The sequence below is a fragment of the Haplochromis burtoni genome, unplaced genomic scaffold, assembly GCF_018398535.1.
Source record: "Haplochromis burtoni strain Fernald_Lab_line unplaced genomic scaffold, NCSU_Asbu1 Contig_111, whole genome shotgun sequence".
Lineage (NCBI taxonomy): Eukaryota > Metazoa > Chordata > Actinopteri > Cichliformes > Cichlidae > Haplochromis > Haplochromis burtoni.
In genome coordinates this window covers 25,526-46,400 of record NW_024582472.1, presented here as the reverse complement: position 1 = coordinate 46,400, position 20,875 = coordinate 25,526, and the positions used below count along the sequence as shown (strand labels likewise).

Below are 20,875 nucleotides of genomic sequence, written 5' to 3'. Positions count from 1 at the left end.
ACCCTGTCACTGTGTTTCCTTTTACCCCCCCCAAGGGCTTTGTTTTGGAAAAGGAGAAGCCAGTCAGGTTCAAAGTGGAGGAGAAGACCGTGGGGTAACATGAGATGACGGTCTGTCCGATGAGGCATGCTGCTGGGGTGAATATGGATGATTCTTTTATTTCTGAGCTCTAAACAGTAGTGTACACATATAAAGGAGAAACAACTAGAAAACCATGGGACAACATTAGATTTATTGATTTTTTATGTGAGTTATAGATAATCGATCATTGTTTTCAAATACAGATATATAATGTAGTTCAAAGATTTCCAGTGGGAGAAGTTCACATTAAAGGATTTGGCATAAAAATAAGCTTCTTTCTTTGCATTATTTTCACTTTACGGTTAAAATATGGTAAGGTTTTAGTTTAGTTTAAAGGCAACATTTCAAAAACATTAACCACAATTCACAGAGCTTCTTAAAGCATTGAAGGCAAATGTCTTCCGTGTACACAAAGATTCAGAAAGCAAGTGTTGACAGAGTGCAAAAAGTTGACCTTTATGTAACATTTGCGGATTTCTCTGGCTCAGTCACTCAGCAAAGCCCTTCGTTTGACTGAAGGCTACGAGCCCACACGTAGGCTGAACAGAGTTCAAAGTTTTTCAACCAAAAACTGGTCAGGTTCACTTCACATTTGACATGAGTCTGAACACATCTGGTCCTATTTTAAACTGAACGGGAGAAGGGAGTGTTGATTGTAATGATGATATGTCCATGTAGTATTTACACAGTTCTCTCTCTCTAGCAAAGATCGGGCGTTCAGTCATGCAAAACTGGGATATAAAAACAATCATGGCATTTTTCCTTTTCTTCAGTTCCCTCAATCGTCACCCCATGCACCATTTACCACAACCTGGAGGTTTTCCAACCTAAACAAGAAGAAAAACACGAGGCCAAACAACAGACTGAAAGCCTAACCCCTGAGGTTTTCTTGATAAGGTCAACAGGTCAAGAGAAGAGCGCCGTCCTATTCTGTAGTGCGACTGTGTGTGTTGGTTTCCAAATGCTCAGCTCTGAACATATTTGTGGCCATTGCTGATATTGTTGATCCATAATTCAAAAGGACTTTGAGAGTTTAGCAAGGCTGCTGTTGGTTCACCATCTGGATTGGTTTGTCTTTCCTTTCTCTGGAAATACAGATAAAAGAGGTAGTCACTGAACAAACTGTTAAAAAAAAATTAAACAGTGAGACCTGAAAAGCAACCAACAAACAAGAAAAACACACATTTTCATCCTAAATCCCTTTTGGGTGTGTTGTTATTTCAAAGATGATCATTGTCATCTTTCCAAAGTTACTGTGGGGGGGAAAAACATTGCCCTCCAGACTGTTTCTCCTGCAGCTTCATGGGAGTAGTAGAAGTAATAGAGAACACTTGTTTAATCAAAACTAACTGCGAGTAAATTGTGTGGTGACCTTGCAGCAGGGCAAGCATTATTTTCAACTCGGCTCATAATAAAAGCATTTTATTGCTCTTATTGACGGTGTTTTATTAAGCAGCTTTTATAAAACTTGCAAAACAAGGAAATAAATGTTGAAAGGAAACTGTACTATGCCTTCTGTGGTACATAAACTACAGTAGTAAAGCATTAGGTGGTTTTTGACCTTAGGGCTCATTGGGATCATTTGAACTTGATGAAAAGAAGGAAACATGTACTAAAAAGACTGGATTTGATCCTACAATGACTGGAAGGGCATTACGAAAGAACTGTTTACTGAAGAACAGAAAGATTAAACCTAGTTTTAAAAACGTGGATGTTGAGTGGATGAGTATTGTTTTAAGGGAGATCTGATAAAATAGTAACCCATCCTTTAAGTCCTATTCACAGATCATCATTCATACTTCGGTAGTTATTCAGGGTTAGATCAGTAAGTTATTTCAGCATCTGCGCTGGCAATATCTGAGCAATTTTTTTGTAATCTAAAAGAACACAAACACTCACCCTTCACTTTGTTAGGTACACGTGATAAACTGCAAATATCTTTTCAGCAACAACTTAGTGTGTTTAGTCATGACCTGCTGAAATTTAAGCCGAGCATCAGAACAATGGAGCTTCCAAAATGACAGAAAGACAACAGCAACTCAAATAACTACTCTTTTCAATCAAAGGATGCAGAAGAGCATCTCTGAATGCACAACATTTGGAACTTTAAAGAAGATGGGCTACAGCAGCAGAAGACCACACCGAGTGCCATTGCTGTCAGATTCAGACAGGAAGCTGAGGCTTAACTTTATACAGGCTTACCAAAACTGGAAAATAGAAGATTGGAAAAGTGCATGGTCTGCTGCAACATTCAGACAGTAGGGTGAAAATCTTGTGTGAAAAACATGAAAGCATGGATCCATCTTGCCTTGTATCAATAGTTCACACTAGTAGCAGTAGTTGTGTAGTGGTGTGAGAGACCTTGGCATACATTTCTTGGCATACTTCGGGCCTCTTAAGGCCCAGTATACCTGCTGTGGTTGCACAACGCAGGGGTTACCACAATCCAGGGGTGCAAGACCTTCTAAATTGGCAGCTAGCGACAAGCAGTTTGACATCAACTTTGGTTTATGGTGTGATGTGTGAGGCACTGCACAGCAATTATAATGGGACCCTTAGTACCAGCTGAGCATTGTTTAAATGCCACAGCCTACCCGAGTATTGTTCCTGACTGTGTCCATCCCTTCAGGGACACATTTGTAATGGCTGCTTCCATCATACGTAACATGTCACGAACCAAGCTGAAATAATCTCAAACTGGTTTCTTAAACATGACAGTGAGTTCACTGAACTTAAATGACTTCCAAGGTCAACTGATCTCAGTCAAACCTTTGAGATGTGCTGGAGCAAGAGATTTGCATAGCTGACAAATCTGCACCAACTGTGTGATAGTATGATGTCAATTTACAGCAAAATCTCAAATAAATGTTTCCAACTCCTTGTTTAATTATGCCACAGAAAATATGGCAGTCCTGACACAATTCGGTGATGACATATGCTTCTGGATCCAAACTACTCTGCATTTATTGAGGCTGCTGTGTTTTTAACATGTTTTAATGCTTTGTATCTTGTTATATTTAATCTGAACAAGTCCCTAAAAAAGTCAGTGATCACTGTCGGCCTCTCTCGGTTTTTATTACCACTATTCATTTTAAAGCTCAGTCTTTAAAACCTTACGATGTAACTACAGCGCAGCCCATGCAGCAGTATATTAATGACTAACTTCGTATTGTGGATGGATTATCTCAGTTGTTCTCCTGACTGAAGTTTGGTCCATTTACAGCATCCTGCCATGCAGTTCCATTTGTCCCTAACTTTTATCGAGTGGAAAAAAGTTAGCATTCATCCTCCAGCTTCACTGTGCTAATGTGTTTATATTATGCTAACACAGCTGTGTAGCTAGCCACCACGTAGCACATCATTATATACCAGCTAGCCCAACTTCAGTAATCCTACAAACGTCACTGCTGTTTAGTTTTGTCTTCATTTATGCCGGCAGTGATAGCATAGCAGAGCTGTACGTCTTAATTTTTCAGAAATCTCTCAGTCAGAACGTGGTATATTATGTTGAGGTGGAAACTAGCGAGCTAACTTCCTGCTAACTTCTAACTCTGTTAAATTGAATAAATTCTGTTTTCATGGATGCCTGGATTTTAAACTTCATTGTTACACCTGGTAGAGCAGCCACACTGATCATTTTATTAAAGGTGAAAGAATTTATACAGTTTGTAACTCTCAGACATGTGGCAGTGTTCGTTTGACTTTGGGACCTGAAGAGGAGTTTGGACCCAGAAACGGCTAATGATGTCAGACTTAAAGGCCAGATAGTAGCAAGGTGCACCTAATGGGATACTGACAGTCATTTTAGATATGTCAACATTTGGATTGTGATTAAAATTTCATGATGAGAAGCAGAGAAGAAACCTCCCAAATTCAGAGCTATTTTTAAGTCATATTTTCAGACGCATAAGTGAGACACCAGAGTTTCCTACCATTTGGTGTTGAGACGGTTTACTTCTCTTTTCTAAATGTGCTTCCCACATCAATCCTTAAATCTATTCTGAACCCTTTTCCACATTCAGACAAACACCCCTCTACCTTTTTGATGTGTCATAAAGCAGAAGTGGAGAAGACATCACAGTACACACACACACAGACACACAAACACAGACTCACATCATATGGTGTAATGACTTTCCTACTACTGTGGTGAGCTGCCAGTCAACCTGTTGAAACCTGCAAAGTAACCCTAGATGTGGAAAGTACCCCTGCAGGTCTAAGACACATGGAACAGAGGCTCAGGAGCTCTGCGAGCTTTGTATACACAAACACACATAGCCTCATGCACACACTGAGCTGTGTAGTTTCACTGCTTCTTTCCTCCAGACACACAACCCAGACATGATCTGAAATACGGTAAGACCCCAGCTACTTCCATCCTGATATGCTTCAGATGTTGAAGAGGAATCGATGTGTCTGCACTTGTCCGTAGGAGACTTTTCATGCATGTGAATGTATAAGGTGTCTCAACACACTTGGGCTACTGTATATGGAAAAACTTTATATTATTAGTAGTATTTGCTATAAAACAAACAATCTGTGTCCTTAAATTAAATGTTTAATTAAACCTAATTTCTATTAGTTTTATAATTTGATTTACTTAAAAGTTTTCCGCGCTTTTTTGAGAATTAGTTGTTTAATAACATATACTTGACTATTTTGACAGTTCCACATGGGTGAGTGCTAAGACCCATAGGACTGTTAATGTTTAACTTCAAATCACTAATTTAATAGTGTGAGCGTGCTGGATATGTGATGTGGTTTTTAATGTTTGTGTGGTAAAGAACAGTGTTATGGCTTGGCTATAACAACAGGCCACCATGGATGAGACTTGTAGTGATTAATTGTTTTCAGTGAGAAAACTCTCTACTGATGGATAAATTAAGCCATGGTCAGTTACTTTGGCTCAGTATTTTGTACATCATGTAAAATTCCGCTCTTTTCAATAAAAAGGAATTCTAACCAATCAATTTAAGTTTGCATAATTTTCAAAGCGTACTTGTATTTTTTCTAGTGTGTATGCACCTTAGGTCTCCAATTGCAGTATGTGTACCAGCATGCTGTATGTGTGAGATCACCTGACTCACATCTGCAGACCTTTTGACACTCATCATATCTTTTTGCACCTGGCCTCCTATGATCAAGACTTCAAGAAGAGAGGGCAGGTGTGCGCGCTCCCTGCCCTTATGACTTATAAACCTAGTAGTTTCATCAAGTCGCTGCCCCAAGTGATGCTGGAAGCGGGAGGCGGCTCTTGACTCCCAATATCCATCTTTTTTCCCCTCCCTTGCCATAGTTATAGTGGGGGAAAGCCCAAATGAAATCTACGAGGCCATAAAACAGGCCTTTAATTTGCTTGTATATGCCCAGGAGCAAGCACTACTATTAGCCTCTTGTTTCTCTGGACTGCATGATTCTGCAGGGTATATGGGTTTGATCAGATCAGAAAGAAAATTTATGAGTAACGTTTAGGAGGCTGGGACATGCTGAATATCAAATAAGCAGGTGGGATTCATTGCATCTGTATGTCTCTGCTAGCACAGCAAAAAGGTGACTTGGGAGGAAATGAGAGGGAAAGAGGACCTCTAGCTATGTACCAGTTTGCACAAGATGACAAGAACTTCCAACTTCAAACATATAATCTCATCAAAGACTGAGTGAAAGATATATGGGTGGCTATGGCTGGAGGCCTACCAAACAAAAACAAGGCAATAGTTATGTCTTAATTCACAGTGTGCCTGACCTGAGGAGACCTTGGCATTGCTGCTTCACACAGAAAGAGAGACACAGATCAGAGATAACCATAGTTTTTAGACATGCATGCATGTATTCTGTATGTTATCTGCTATTAATGTAATTTTATCTTACTGATCAGCTGCAGTGTTTTCTCTGCATTATCATCCTGAGAGCCAAGTTTTGCTTTCTGCTGTCAGCTTGTGATTACTTGGATCTGATAAGTATACAAACCAAGCTTTCTCTTAGGACAGAAAGTCAGAATTTCCTTACATGGCTTAACAAATATAAAACACTATAGAGCACAATCAACTACAAGGTGTTGAAAAACCAAAAGCCCCATTTGAGAATGCAGGGTCTCAGGCTCAGGCTATATTAAATCTACTGCAAGTGCAAATTTAAAGTATTCAGTTGGTAAAATACAGTGGACACAATTATTGTGCAACCTTGACAGAAAAAAATAAATTATTATCCCGTGTATTTATGAAACAACAATGCCGTCTGGTCCCATGATGTGGTGATAAAGGGGACATGCTGCATGCCTGAGAAGTGGCTGTACCTCAGCAGGTAGCACAGGTCACGGTGATTCTATCCACGTCTGCATACTAAATATCCTTTGGCAAAATACTAACCACAAGTTGCTCTCCAACAGATCCATCACAGTATGAATATATGCAAATGTTAGGCAGAAAAAGCACAGATAAGAAAGTGGTTGTATGAATGGGTGTGTGAGGGCAACCGGACGGAGATTGAAGAGATCACAACAAGGACAGAAGGAAACTAAGGGCTTAAATATTCACATGAGGTAATCAGGAAGGTGAACTAAATTAGACTAATGAAACAGGGCAAGCAGAACTTAACTCAGTGCTCACAGGATGAGAGACTATCAAAATAAGACAGGAAACCAACAGACAGAGAGACCCAGGCTGTGTCCCAATTCAGGGACGAAGCGTGCACCGGACCACGCTTGATATTTGGGGAAATCGACGGCGCATTTGGAGTATGCATTTGAAGTACACTTCGAATTGGGACAGCCGTCGTCGCGTGGCGGTGACGTAACCGCACTTAAAATGTGTACTTCAAGCGTGCAGTCTCTTAATTGGGACACAGCCGCTGTCTGTGTTGAGCGCTCAGTGGATCTGCGCTCGACAGTGCAGCCTAGGCGGAGTAGTCGAACGCAGATTCACTGAGCGCTCAACACAGACAGCATCGTCAGAAGGAAAGTTGATCAAATAAATTACAAATGTTGTATTGTTCGATACATATGCGTACCGAACCGAAAGCACTGTATCGAACGGTTCAATATCGATACGAATTGTTGCACCCCTAATATATATATATATAATATATCATAATAATCTGACAATACTATAATATTGGCCATATTATATTTACATTGCCACAGTGAGATTGACTTTAGTCTCATGAACAACATTAACTAATTGTTATTTACTAACTAATCTTAAATGACTGTTCAGCACAGAAATGAAGCCCAACAATCATGTTTTACAGTCCGTGGTCTCAGCCTCAGATACTCAACTAATCAAAGTGATGTCATGACAAAAATGAATGACCAACAAAACATTTTTCTCCTTCATTTCTGTCAAACAATGCTTATGTAACGTGTCTCGCGGTTAGTATCATGGTTGCTAGGCAACCTGAACAGCGCACGAGCGTATACCGTCCCATTTCACAAGCCTCTCACTTCCGCACTTTTCGTACTTATAGTACGCACCGTACGTAGTATGCGTAGTGCGCGTACTTCAAGCGTGCAGACCCTGAATTGGGACACAGCCCCAGATTCCAGACTCAAAACTAGCTTCAGGGAAGGAGTAAACATAGAGATAACAGACTAGCGAGACTGAAGGTAAACAAACATGATGACACTGAAGACAGAACACGGACGCTAGAACAGATTGGACACAGAAAAAGAAGAAAGAAATCAAGAACTCTAAATAGACTCGGAGACAATAGAAAGGAATATTTAGGAACTACAATACAAATTAATTAATCAGACATCAAGAATAAAGTCTGAATACTGGTAGAGTAGAAACATGCTCTTCCATTTACTCTTACTTTTTAATGAAGTAATCTTACCTTTTTTTCACACTATAAACATAAACTTACTGTTGTAACATAATAAAACTTGGTGGATACCAACACTGTACCTCTCAAATCAAAAAGAATCCAGTGAAAAAATGAGAATTCATCTTTTCATAAAAAAAAATCTAATTAAGAGAAACAGAAAATCAAGCTGCAGCAGAACTGCTGCTAATGCTGTGAAGAGCACTGTGACTCCTAACACTGCCATACCTTTTTTATATTCTTGTAGTCCTATGATTACTTTTTAGTGGCATAAGCACAAAATATTGTTTCATGTGTTTAGCAAATCATGAGCATCTCACCTTTTTTGTTTCCTGTTTTGTAGACTGATTATTATTCCCACAGTGACGAGTGCTAAGAGGGAACCAACAGCACCGAGAATAAAGCCCACTTTATCGTCTGTGAAAAATCACAAGAATGTAGTTAAACACTGCTATAAACTATTTATCCTTCAGAACAGTCATGCACCCATCGCAACTTTATTATTTGGAGTATCAACAACATCAAGAGTTTGTAAAACAGTGAGCTTGTTTTAAGATCTCAGCACAAGCTTAGAAACTTTATAAACAGTGACAAATGATGAATGACTAAAAGTCCTTTTTTGGACAGAGGCATAAATGGTTATTAAGTAGTATAAGATTTATTTATAGTGCTCACCAGACAAATACGTCTGGTGAGCACTATAAATAGTGTCAGGCTCAGGGTGATTTTGGGTGAAAAAAAAAAAGAAAGTACTCTTTCCCCACACAACATAAATTTTGCTCACAGTGTTAAAAATCTATTATTCATCCAACTGGTACACTGAATATAAAAGTCCCCCACTTGCTTTTTGACAGTTTGGTTCTTCAACATTGTGGTGACATATCAGGCACACTTAATCTACAAAGACTTTGGTAATATTAACACTGAAAAAGTGTATTTATTTTTACAGCAGGGAACTGATGACAGTATGTATACAGAGGAAAATGACAACAGGAAAATACACTAAAATGCTGAAGCCCTGATCTTTATTATTTAACTGGATATACAAAACATTTTATTACAATAACTAGAATGAAGGGATTAGTAACCGTTGTAACAGCAAGACAAGAATAAATGCACCAAGTGGACAGTGCCAAGTGGTCTACAGACACATAAAGTACAGAATTAAAAAGACTTTGTCCTATGAATTTTAACATGAGCATGGTGAGTCAGTATAAAGTGAATATGAACCAAAGAGAATCATCAGATTTGACAATTTCCTTTGTGCTAAACAGGCAAACACTGTGCTCATATTAGAAAGCTTATTGTTGTTTCATTTTGTTCTAACGAATCACTTTGTTATGTATGCCATTCATATAAAAAACAAATCACAGGTATTTTCTCATCTAAACCAATTCATAAAATATTTAAAAAAGTATGATTGGCCAATTAGCCAGAAAGCAACAGTTACTAGGCAGTGTAGCAGTTTTTAAACATACCAACGGGCTTAAACAAAACTAAAATGATAAACCTGGCTTAAAAAAATAACTTGACTCTAAATTGTGCGCACTTGTTTAGGTGATACTGTGATTAAATTAAAAAATCTAAAATGTTCCTTTGGGAATTGGCAAGCACAAATGAACTATACGACTTTCTATTTGAGTCTTCATTTGAGCACATGTTAAGTGTGATGCTGGTCCTTAAAAATAACCTCAGCTGTCGGAAAAAAAACCAACAAGCAACAACTAAAGCTTGGCTCAAAGAGGTGGCAGTTCGTCTTGTAACCGGAAGGTTGCCGGTTTGAGCCCCGGCTCGGACAGTCTCGGTCGTTGTGTCCTTGGGCAAGACACTTCACCTACCGCCTACTGGTGATGGCCAGAGAACTACACCGAGATGCGCACTGACAATGTACTAATAGCTTCACAAGCTTCTAAACTACTCTGTGTTAATATCAATGGATCAGATCTGGATGCAGCAGGACTGACATCGAACTTCTGCACAACGACTGAATGCTAGTCCTCCACATGCTCCCAGTATAGTTATAATCTTTACCATTAAAATCAATCTGGTTAGTCCACTCAAACTTCACTGATCAAATAATAAACCCTCAGTGAGCAACAGCACTCGGGTTGAAAGCATCACATTTCCACTGAGATGAAATAAACAGATGATAAATATCACAGGGTTTGACAGAGAGTATCCCTCACCTGCTTCACCTATCCTACAGTGAAAACAGATGAAATCATATGTTACATATTATCAATTCAACCTCAGAATATTTCTGAGTTCATAATGTTTGGACTGATTAAAATGCACTCCTCTGTCTTTATCTCTGAAAGAAATTGCTAGTCGCTAACACACCCGGACACCCTTGAGCTATGTTCTTAATGCGTAAAGCTTTTCTTAACATAGAGATAAGTTTCTGGGTTTTCCTTTTTTTTTCTGTCATCGCTGATACCATCTCAAAATCATTCTGTTGACTTTTCTCTCCTTGGTAATAGCAAAGACGTTTCTTGTCGCCATCTGTGTGCTTCTCAACCTGCCTGACTTATTCTGATAGGTGCAAATATTCTTGGAATTTGAAACATGTATATGATTGAAACTTTTGTCATTATAGGTTCCCTGTACAAAATTAAAAACAAAAACAAAAAAAACCTGCATTGCATCACCGCACTTACAAAAAGTAAGGTAGGCGCTAACTAACAACACTGCTTGTCAATCATCTGGCATTTAAAAATGTGATTTTGAACACAAAATTACAGCAGTTGTAGTTGTAGTTGCATCGACATCTACAGCATATGTGTATGTTTTAACACAGAATTTTTTAAATATATTTATGTTACATCCACTCCTCAATTTCTTGCATTTGTACTCGTTTCTTGCCCATTTTTTTCTCTACTTAGCAGAAAAAGTAGAGTAGCTTGTGAAGTAGATGTTGATTGCACAAATCAGTGGCTACAGAGTAACAATACAGATTGGTACAAAATCTCCTTTGAAAATAAAGCCTTGAACACACAAACAAAACAGAAATGGTTCTGTTGTTTTCCTTTGACTGGGTTTTTCATGCATAATGGCGATCTCCAAAGAGGTTTTCATTAGATCTAAAGAAGAATCACTGTTTTTTAAAATAATTATTAACCTGTTTTGTTGACTAGAGTTTCAATAACTCAAGTATGAGATTTTATTTGTCCATCAAATACTAGAAACAGCAGGTGAAAGCACACATTACATTCTAAAAGAAAAAATCAGACTTCATAAGTCATAAGAGGCTTATCTGTTCATGCTGGTGGACTAGTCACCAGTGTCGGTCAAGTTACTTGAAAAAGTAATCAGTAACTAATTACTTCCCCAAAAAAGTAATCCCGTTACTTTACTGATTACTCATTTTCAAAAGTAATTAATTACTTTTAAAAACACGATTTACAACCTGAATAGGTGATAAAGCAATAGATTTTTCAGCCCAGTTCTGCATAATCCATCATACAAAATGTAATCAAACGGAAAAGTCTCTTTTGCAAGTAAAACACAGCAGAAAATAAATAAAATCAAACACTAGCGGTCCTGTTGCTCTATTTTCACCTGTAAAGCTGGAGCGGGGTAGGCGGAGGTTTGCCCTGGTGCAGGTGTGCCGCGGTCAGTTGAAGAATCCGCAAGTTTCTCTGAATTCCCCATTACGTCATAGCGCACTCGGTGCTTGCTTGGAAGTTTTGGGGGGGTTTTCGCTGTAAAAAGAAGTTTTCTTCCCACGCACAATGGACGCTAATGTTTTTGTCACTTTTTATGGAATCAAACTCAAAGTAAGGTCAGTACTTCCACGCTTTAAACGCTGCACGCTCATACTCTCTCCCACACTCGATATATTATCCACTGTTGATCTGCACACAGCTGTTGTCACGAACGTCGCACTCGCTTACGTCACTGTCATGAGACATTCTCGCAAAAAAAAAAATCACAGTTTTAGTAACACAATAACGCAGCGTGCTTACGGGAAAGTAACAGTAATCTAATTACCGTTTTTGCAATAGTAATCCCTTACTTTACTCGTTACTTGAAAAAAGTAATCGGATTACATTAATGTGTTACTGCCCATCTCTGCTCGTCACTTGCCAGTCACAAATCAATAACTGTGAAGTTTCACAGTCAGATCCACCCCGCACTCATCACATCTGGTTTCTATATATCAAGATGGTTGAGGTGAAAATAATCAAACTGTGGCTTTGTAACAGGACTTTACAAACCACTGGGTAATGCAATAGTACACGTCCATCTTTTCTACTGCGTATGATACTAACAGTTAGAAAAATGCAGTGTGAAGGCCATATGAAGTACTTGCTGCAATTCTTCTAATCTTGATCAGCACAGTGTGAAACAACACATGTCAAATGTTTCAACATTCAACACTGCTGACTTCACATTCTTGTATTCATTTTTTAATTGAATGTTGAATTAATTTGAATTAAATGTAACTTGAACTCAAAATTAAAATATAACACAGGTGAAAAAGCCTGCTAAGTGGAATTTATCAAGTAGAGACTTTCAGTGACAGAAATGGCCACAAGCAAGACACTAAAATGTGAGCAACATGACTGGTTTTAAGGTCTCGAGCTGTCCCTGGTTGGCATTTCAATTCTCATTCTCCTACGCAACCTGAATTTACCAACCACTTTTGCCTCTCTCTCTCTCAATGCTCAGCTGCACTATCTCAGGGGAATCTAAGAGAGAACCACAGCGAGTAAATTGAGTGAGGCTTTGTCTTGCAACCCACGTCACTACTCCCTATGAAAATTGCTCGATCCCCTTCTGGCAGCTGTCACCTTCCCTTTAATCACTTTCTTCCCCTCTACGCAAGAAACTGTATTAATATTATAAGGCCATTAAGGTGGGCCAAACCTGTTATTGGTATGCATTTGATACTCAACCAGGGGTATTGTTTTTCAGAAGACCGTGACAAGGCACAGCAATGCTAGTAAGCTCTATGACCTTGTAAGTCTCTCACAGCCCTGTCAGTCGTGAGATCAAAAGCACTCAGAGGACTTTCAGTCCAAACTCCACCTTCACTTCTCCAACACTCCCATCTTTCCAGCAGAAGATATTAACATTATCCTCACAACACACTGCACCACCACTACCTAAACTCTAAAATGGCTAAAAAAGCACGCCGACAAGTACAGCATCCATCTCAAATAGCTGGGGATTTTAGTGATGGGAAAATTCATACAGAGATCCACTTTTGATGGAAAGGACTTACTGTCACCTCTGCTGATAGCAGGCAACATTTCAGCAGCAACTCATTAAAGTGACTCAGAGAAGAAGTCAAACTGGATGTGGTCACATTTGTTGTTCAGCGGCACAGCCTTTTCATCTCAGCTATGACTCCAATTCTGCAACTGTTCAGCCTGCACATCGTGCTGCAGCGATTCATTTAAGGGGAGGAGGCGAGAGCCACCAGGGCGTCTCCAGCTCTGTCTGTATTTAGTATGTTTACTTGGTTAGAGGTCACATTCGAATGGCGGAGGTAACAGCTCATGCAACACCTGCCATTCCGAACCTCAGGTCATGTTTGCAGTTGTTAGTTCTGATTTGTGTAACGAGAGTGTCACAGCAAATATAATCATTGCCACAAAGCTAAAAAGGCCCACCTTTGTGTGTGTGTGTATATGTGTGTACGCCCGTGTAGAACGGTCACATTAAAGCACTACCTCACAGAATATGACTGTTTATTTGTGCACCTATCTGTCAGAGAGACAGCACAAGCTACAATCAACAATTTCCACATCTCGCACCATAAAAACAAATAAAACCACGCGGCCTTTATGAGCACTCTGCGCCCATAAAGAGATGAGAAGTATAGCAGGAATGTGTCCAAAACTTCAACTAAGTATAAAGCCTGTTTCAAACTAACTTGACATTAGTGTTGATGAATATCACCGCTCTACTGCAATGACCCAGCAGTTTTTCAGCAGTGGAAAAGTTCACAGTGTCTAAGGCCACAGGCAGCCCATCAGGTCAGGAGCCTGACCGGGAGAATTCTTGTCATTTTTTCCAACATTTGCAAGCTTTCGCAGCATGACTTCGCTCCCCAGGGGTCAGTAGCACTACTGTGCTCTTCACCCGCAATCTTTGCTCACCACCAATCCTAATTGTGACAATTGAAGGCCCAAAAGTTCTTCTTTTTCTCCCAAATAAAATTCAAATTGAGTTTTTGACACACCGAAGGAGAGTCATCCATCACAGTCGCACAAGTTCAAGTAGTCAGAAAAGGGATATGCATGGTATTTTCCAATTATGCATAATGTAATAATAATTAAGATGAAACCTTAGCAAAAAAGTCAGAAAGGAGATCACTGTGAAAAGAAAGCAAAATAACAGATGTAGAGAAAAACAAAGAGATATCACCAGGCTTAATAACAAACATTTCTAAACAGTTCTGCTCTAGATAACCACGTTATGAAACCAATATGCTAATAATTGAGTTTGGATCAATTGTATCCAGCTGTACCAAGCTGTTTGTTACAAGGGACTCCAAATCTTTTCAGTGAAGCTCATTTATCCCCGATCACTATCAAGAGGAAGTCTGTGTTTGTGGTTAGAACGAGGAAAGGATGGAGGGCAGGAGTGAGGCCACGAAAGGACGAAAGCAGAGGTGGATCAGAAGTTAAGCGCTTTCGATTCTCTGCTTCATCACTTCTCAGATGCACCATTTCATCAAATCTTAATTTAACTGCAATACAAATAATTACTATGTCATTACCAGTTGTTTTCTTAAAATCAACCATTTATTTCCACAAAATGAGGCATTAACCCGCTCTGTCACAAACACATTATACTGGGCCTGCGTTCCAGCTCACTTTCTTTTTACTTCCATAAACTCTGCGACAGATGTTACAAAGAATATACTGAACACATACTACAGAAAGTACATGCATTACAAGCAGTATGCAAACAAACAGGGCGTACTGCGTGAATATAACATTGTGAGATAAACTGTTGCTCACACATTTGTCACGTCTGTAGAGCCAAAAAAGGCAAAACAAAAAGAAAAAAAAGGTTATTAAAATGATTTTAATTGGAAGCAGCTTGGCTGTGCATATGTGTGAGGCTTTTTTTCAGAGCATAGAAAATAAAAACTCTGTTAAAGTTACCAGAAAAAAAACATTCTGGTTTTCAGGCTGCAAAATGAATTCTGATGCTGTACGAATCTTGACATACTGGGAGAACTGGTGCTGACCACACTAAGAGTATTCAATTGGAAATACTGCCATCTGATGGCATCAGCTTAAAACTACAATACTCATTTTGAGTTCTTAGACGAGGTGATGAATGAAAGCATTAGATGGTTCCAGGTGGTTCTAATTCACAGACACAAAGCCGAGCCCGTTCAAGTTCAGACGTTTATAGCTTTGTTACTGAAGGTCTGCATGAGCAACCGCGAGCCAAGTCTATGTAATCTTTGCTGTCCAAAAGACTGCATGACAAGAAAGAGATTCACCAGTCATCTCAATTTCAAGAGGAAGCTGCTACCAATTGTGGAGCACGAAACGTGTAAGTTTAAACTGACAGAGAAATTACAGCGTTCACATTTTCCCCTCCAGTCTAAATTATATTATACTTCAGTGCCAATGACAGTATACATCATGCTACAAGACCCAGCCGGCAGGGAGTTACAAAGAGTTTGAGATATGGAGTCTATCACAAAGAAAGTGAGACTTCTTTTTTTTCTAAATGTTTTTCAGACATGTGGTACTGAACTCTGTTGCCAATGGGAACTGTTTTGAAATATCCACCATCTCCCATCTTTAAAGACTAAAAAAAAATTGATCAAATGCACGAGATTCTGTTCAGATCATCAACACACTTGTTTGTCTTAAAAAGACAGCTCATGAATCATTTGGAAGAGAGATTTTCATTAATAATGTCTGCAATATAGTTATATAGTACTGGATCATATGTGTTCATATTATTGCTGCTTTTCTCACATTCATATCCGCTGAACTCATTTTACTGAACACAGAAAGCTATTCATTACCTCCGCCAAGAAGGATATACTTTTAGTAGTGTGTGTGTGTGTGTGTCATTAATCTGTTTGTAAACATGATAGCTCAAAAAGTTTTGCATGATATCTGATCAAATTTAGCAGGGGTGTAGAGTGGGGTCAAAAATCCATCAAAATTAGATTTATTTTAAATTATAAACTTCTTAAAGTGTGTATAAAAACAAGAAATGTAAACAATTTCAATTCGACTAAAGGTGAATACTGCCCACAGTGCCCTGCCTCAGCAGAGATTTGCGTTCTCAGAGAGCTTCTTGTTTATTATGGCTTTACTTTTAGAGCGTACCTGTAATACAGAAGGGCTGATCTCCTGCCCAGGTCCCATCACCCAGACAGGTGCGCTCTGCAGATCCATACATTATGTAGCCTTTGTTGCAGGCGAAGCTTAGAGTGCTCCCCTCCAGGTAATCAGTCCCATTCTTCCTCCCATTCCTTGGTGTGGGAAGCCAGCCACAAGACACCACTAAGGAAGAATAACACACTAAATTATCATTTCATTGTGCTCTGCCAAGTATTAAAGAAAAGGTTAAAAAGGGTTATTTTCAGACGTATGACTATAAAAAAATTCCCAAAACTAATATTTTCTCTTATTAGGTTTTGTTATGGCATAATGCGATGTATAATCCTTTCTACGTAACAACACTGGTGTTCAGTGTTGTTCAGATACTCAGTTTTATTTAAAATGAAACAGTAAGAATAAACATGTAATCACAAACTACATATGAATAGGCTTCCTCTTATTTCCTGTGGTACCTGGTTTCAGGGCGTGCAGTAGGGCTTGGTGTTTCTGGTAGGCCTTGAGTGTGGCATTTCCCACTGTGAGGTCCCGAGTCGTCAGGGTATCATATTTACAAAACTGTGAACCTTCTCCATAACACATCGTCAACATGTCTGCCACCAAAGGGTCATCAAGGCTCTCGGGTAGAGAAAAAGCTGGAACAAAAGTGGGGTCATGGCTCGGTGGGATATTATACATATCCAAAAGGTGCTCTGAATCATATGTGAAAAGGGAGGAATTCTTTGAAATGTTCCCTATGGGCAGAAACACACAATATTTTCATTGGTTAAAAAACAAAAACCATACAAGTATATTTGTGAAATTAATACACACTGTCATTTAGGTTTGGACTTAACAAAACGGCTTATAAATGGAGAAACTAAAGATCTGTAACATATAGGGGACATATCTCTGAATTAAAAAACAACTATTTTTAAACCTTGGATGAAACTGATTATTTTCTAGAATGTGGTATGAAAAGTAAAGAAGTACACAATATGTAAGCAAGTAAAAAACCCAGAGCGGAGTCAAATACATGCTGTCGTTTTGTTTTGAGTGTCTTTTTCAGTTAAAACAGCACATGAAATCAGTTAAACGGTTAATTGTATGTCAGCTGTTCACTAGTTTTTAAGGATCTGTAACAATTGAAAAGCACCAATTTATGTGCTTTTACTTGCTCACTCTCTAAAATCTATTAAGGCTAACTTAAAACATGCATGTTCTCCTTCTGTGCACTCTCAAAACATTTATCATAAATTGAGCCAAATATGTAGTCCTTTTATTAAAACGCCGAAAAAACCCATTTGATGTGGGGATTATTAGCAAATCTTTAAATCCCTTTTGCCTTTGTAAACACAGAAAAGAGCTCGCAAAAACAAAATGATTCATAAGCATATTTAGTGTTTTCGATTGATAACTGGTTGTCAGCGTTTGCTCAATGTGATTGATTTTCTGCTGTTTCACAAACAACAGGCTCTTTTACTTACAGCTGGCTCCAAAGGTAAAGATTTCTTCCAACGTGGCATCAGCTGAGGAGATGACTTCTCCGAGTTGGATGGTCAGATCATCTGACAGGTCAGAGTTCATTGAGCCAAGGAGACCCTGGGTGTGGTTGTAAAACTCTCCTGGAAGCAGCACGGTCACTGCCATGGTTCCTTCATACAGACGAACCTCCACGCCGACACCGGAGGAAAAGATTACAGTCACATTCCCAGGACTGGGGCTGAACACATACACTCCTAGAAAACATAGATTCATCCATGAGTTTATAACAAACGGTTCCAGTTTAATAAATGTAACAATAAAACAAAAAACTGAGCAACTAAAATATGTATAAGTCACGTTTTGCAATAGTACTGAACTATAGTGATGCCACTATAGTTAAAGCAACACAAGGCATGGTTTAAATTTTAAAAAACTTGTGTTTTATCATCCTAAACAATAACTGTCTGCAGGCTTTGCATCACATAACAGGCAAACCTTAAAATGTAAGCAAGAAAGCACGAGAAAAGTATGAGAACAAAAAGCAGTGAATAAACTGTTGGAGGAATGCACAGTAATGACAGGAAGTCACAAAAGATCACCTCCAAAATCAGAGTTTTTATTTTATTAAAGTTACTTTGTTAATAATTAAGATCCTTCTTTTGATGTAACTTTGGGTAATAAAAGTGTAACGATTTTTTATCAGAGCTTTAACCAAGTCAGGAGAATCTAAAGCACCTCACCATGCAGGTCCATCCATCTCTGTTCAGTGAATGGTAGGATGTTTTGGTTCCTCAGCACCTGAAGATGGGCCCCTGCTACACGCACCTCAATGACATCTGATGCATCCTGTTTCATAGCCACTGACGACAGCCGTGTGGCTTTGGCCAAAGTACCTGGTTTTTGGACATAATTACATTTTAAATATGCATTATGTACTCTGAAGTAAACATAAAAGGGGACCTATTATGCTATTAACATAATTTACAGCTCCTTGTTTATCTTATGTTGGGTCTCGGTACAAACACTCGTTTCATCCTCTGCCTGAAACAAGCAATTTTTTCTGCTCCTGTGGTCACAGTCAGAACTCTGTGTTTAAGATATTAGAACCCTATTTGGGACAGTCCCTCTTAATGACATCAGACAGGGCCATGAGTAGAAAAAAAAACACGGTGCGTTTCAGGAGGGCCTTAGATTTTGGCTCTTACTAACTCTTATTTGTAACAAGAGTAATAATATAAATGTAAAAAAAAGGAAATAAAGGTTGACTTTAAGTCTCTGCCGTTTCAAATAATCCAGATGTTTGTCTTCATTGATCTAATGAGGGGACTATTAATGGCATCTGGCTTTCCAAGTCACTTGGCCCATGGCTCTTATATAATGACTTGGAAAAAATTCTAACGAGCGAAGCTAACATCTGTTCTTCTTCAACACATCTGACTCTAAGAAGCACTGAGTACAAAAACAAGGCTGTCATTTTGTAGCACTAGTGCATTCTCTTAAACTAGGGGCTTAGTTTGCTTCCTCTCAGTGTGTAAAAAATTAAGAGGAACAGTGCATGCAAAACAAGACAGAATGCGTCACGCGATGTTAAGGTCAGCATGCGTGGGCAAATTCCAGAGGCACACCATGGGGATCAAAGAGGGGATTCAGACAGGCCATTCACCTCAAACGTGGACTCACCGTTCTTAAGTTTCACCTGTTCTGTTCTGGCCTGAACACTCAGGCCTTTTTCTGGTGACGACACAAGGTAATATTCTCCTTTGCCATTGAAAGTGTACCTGAGACCGTCAAACGTTATGAAATGTGGATCCCCGAGGACGACACCTGCGAGGCATTGAGAAAAAAGCAGCGATGCCCACAAACATAATTATTTCTCATCTCTCGCAGAGCTTTTCTAATATCAACATAGAGGTTGCGATGTTGTTTTTAAACTAATGAGATGGAGTCAGTTTTTTGTTTTTCACATTTTAACTCTCAGCAATATTCTGTCATTCATTTACTTTACCTGTAAACCAATCTTATGTAACCTGCTGCTCTAATGACCGTTTGCAGAATATATTATAAGGTTCAAGGAAGACAGAAGTATTTGGATAAAGATTAACAAACACTCAGTGTGGGCCTATTTATTTTAGCAATAAATGAGGATGTTTGACTTTTAAAAAAAGATACTTACTACTACAGTATGCAGTATAAGACACATTTTTATATAGCTGACTTACTTACTAAAGTTAAACAACAAAATTAACTAGTCAATAATTCTGATATAAGACTCAAATAAAAAAGGTTTTATCAGGTCTTGATACCCGCTTTTCATTCCCATCTATGAATTAAATAAAGACATATGACTTGACTGAAGAGTCGTCTCACCTGCTCTTGGTGGTCGGTAGTTTTGACACCCACTTGAAGGTCGACGTTTTAAGTATATATGGCAGTGGTCCGACCACAGGCAGCAATAATAGAAGCTCATGACATCATAAAGCCAGTGGGAATACCCTGGCACCCGTGGGGGTTTAATGTAGGGTGGCGAGCCCCAGTCGTGAGCCCTGTCTGGGGTGCTTCCACCAACTGAGTCTCCAGTCAGCACCAGAGCACCTGTGCTGTCATAGCAGCACTGCTGCCCTGATCCATGGATAGGACTATAAATAATAAAACAAAAATCACAATAAAAAGGAAAAAACCATATTTCAATTTTATATTTTTAAAAACTTGATTTTTTCTTGATTATGCCACGCCTACCTGGCATGAATTGCTCGGACACAGTGGACACAACCTTGGTGGTAAGTGCACACACTCCCCCTCTCAATGTCACAACTATAATCAGTCTGAAACACCAAAATGGATGGAAAATAAATAACAATGACCGGTGTAAATCTTTAACAGGTCTTGACAATGTTACCCTCACAGTCCACTACAGAGGCACAAATCAGCCAGACTGACAATTTAACAGAACAAGATTAGAAATATTTTCAGAAAGACTGAGGAGAACAAAATCCAAAAGCCATGCTATCTTTTTAATTTCCACCCTTATTAGCCTTACTAACCGTAACCCTGAGAATACTAAAGAACAGCTTCCTTTTAAAAACAGTTCAGAACAATAAAGGTTCTTAGTTGGGATTTTTTAAGCTGTAAATCAGAATCACAATCCTTTATTAATCCCTCAGGACATGATGTAAATATACTTTTAC

General features: G+C 38.9%; 1 protein-coding gene across 1 annotated transcript in view; it reads right to left on the bottom strand.

Moving 5' to 3' along the window:
- Positions 1-213: 213 nt before the first annotated feature.
- The window catches only part of susd2 (sushi domain containing 2), a gene marked incomplete in the record, with an annotated part of 23,987 nt that continues 3,325 nt past the window's right edge, over positions 214-20,875 (bottom strand). Inside the window, 8 exon segments of the mRNA XM_042223426.1 lie at positions 214-1,166; positions 8,220-8,316; positions 16,215-16,391; positions 16,682-16,960; positions 17,693-17,944; positions 18,431-18,583; positions 19,371-19,514; positions 20,058-20,326. Of these exon segments, the coding sequence (XP_042079360.1) occupies positions 1,115-1,166; positions 8,220-8,316; positions 16,215-16,391; positions 16,682-16,960; positions 17,693-17,944; positions 18,431-18,583; positions 19,371-19,514; positions 20,058-20,326 (1,423 nt within the window).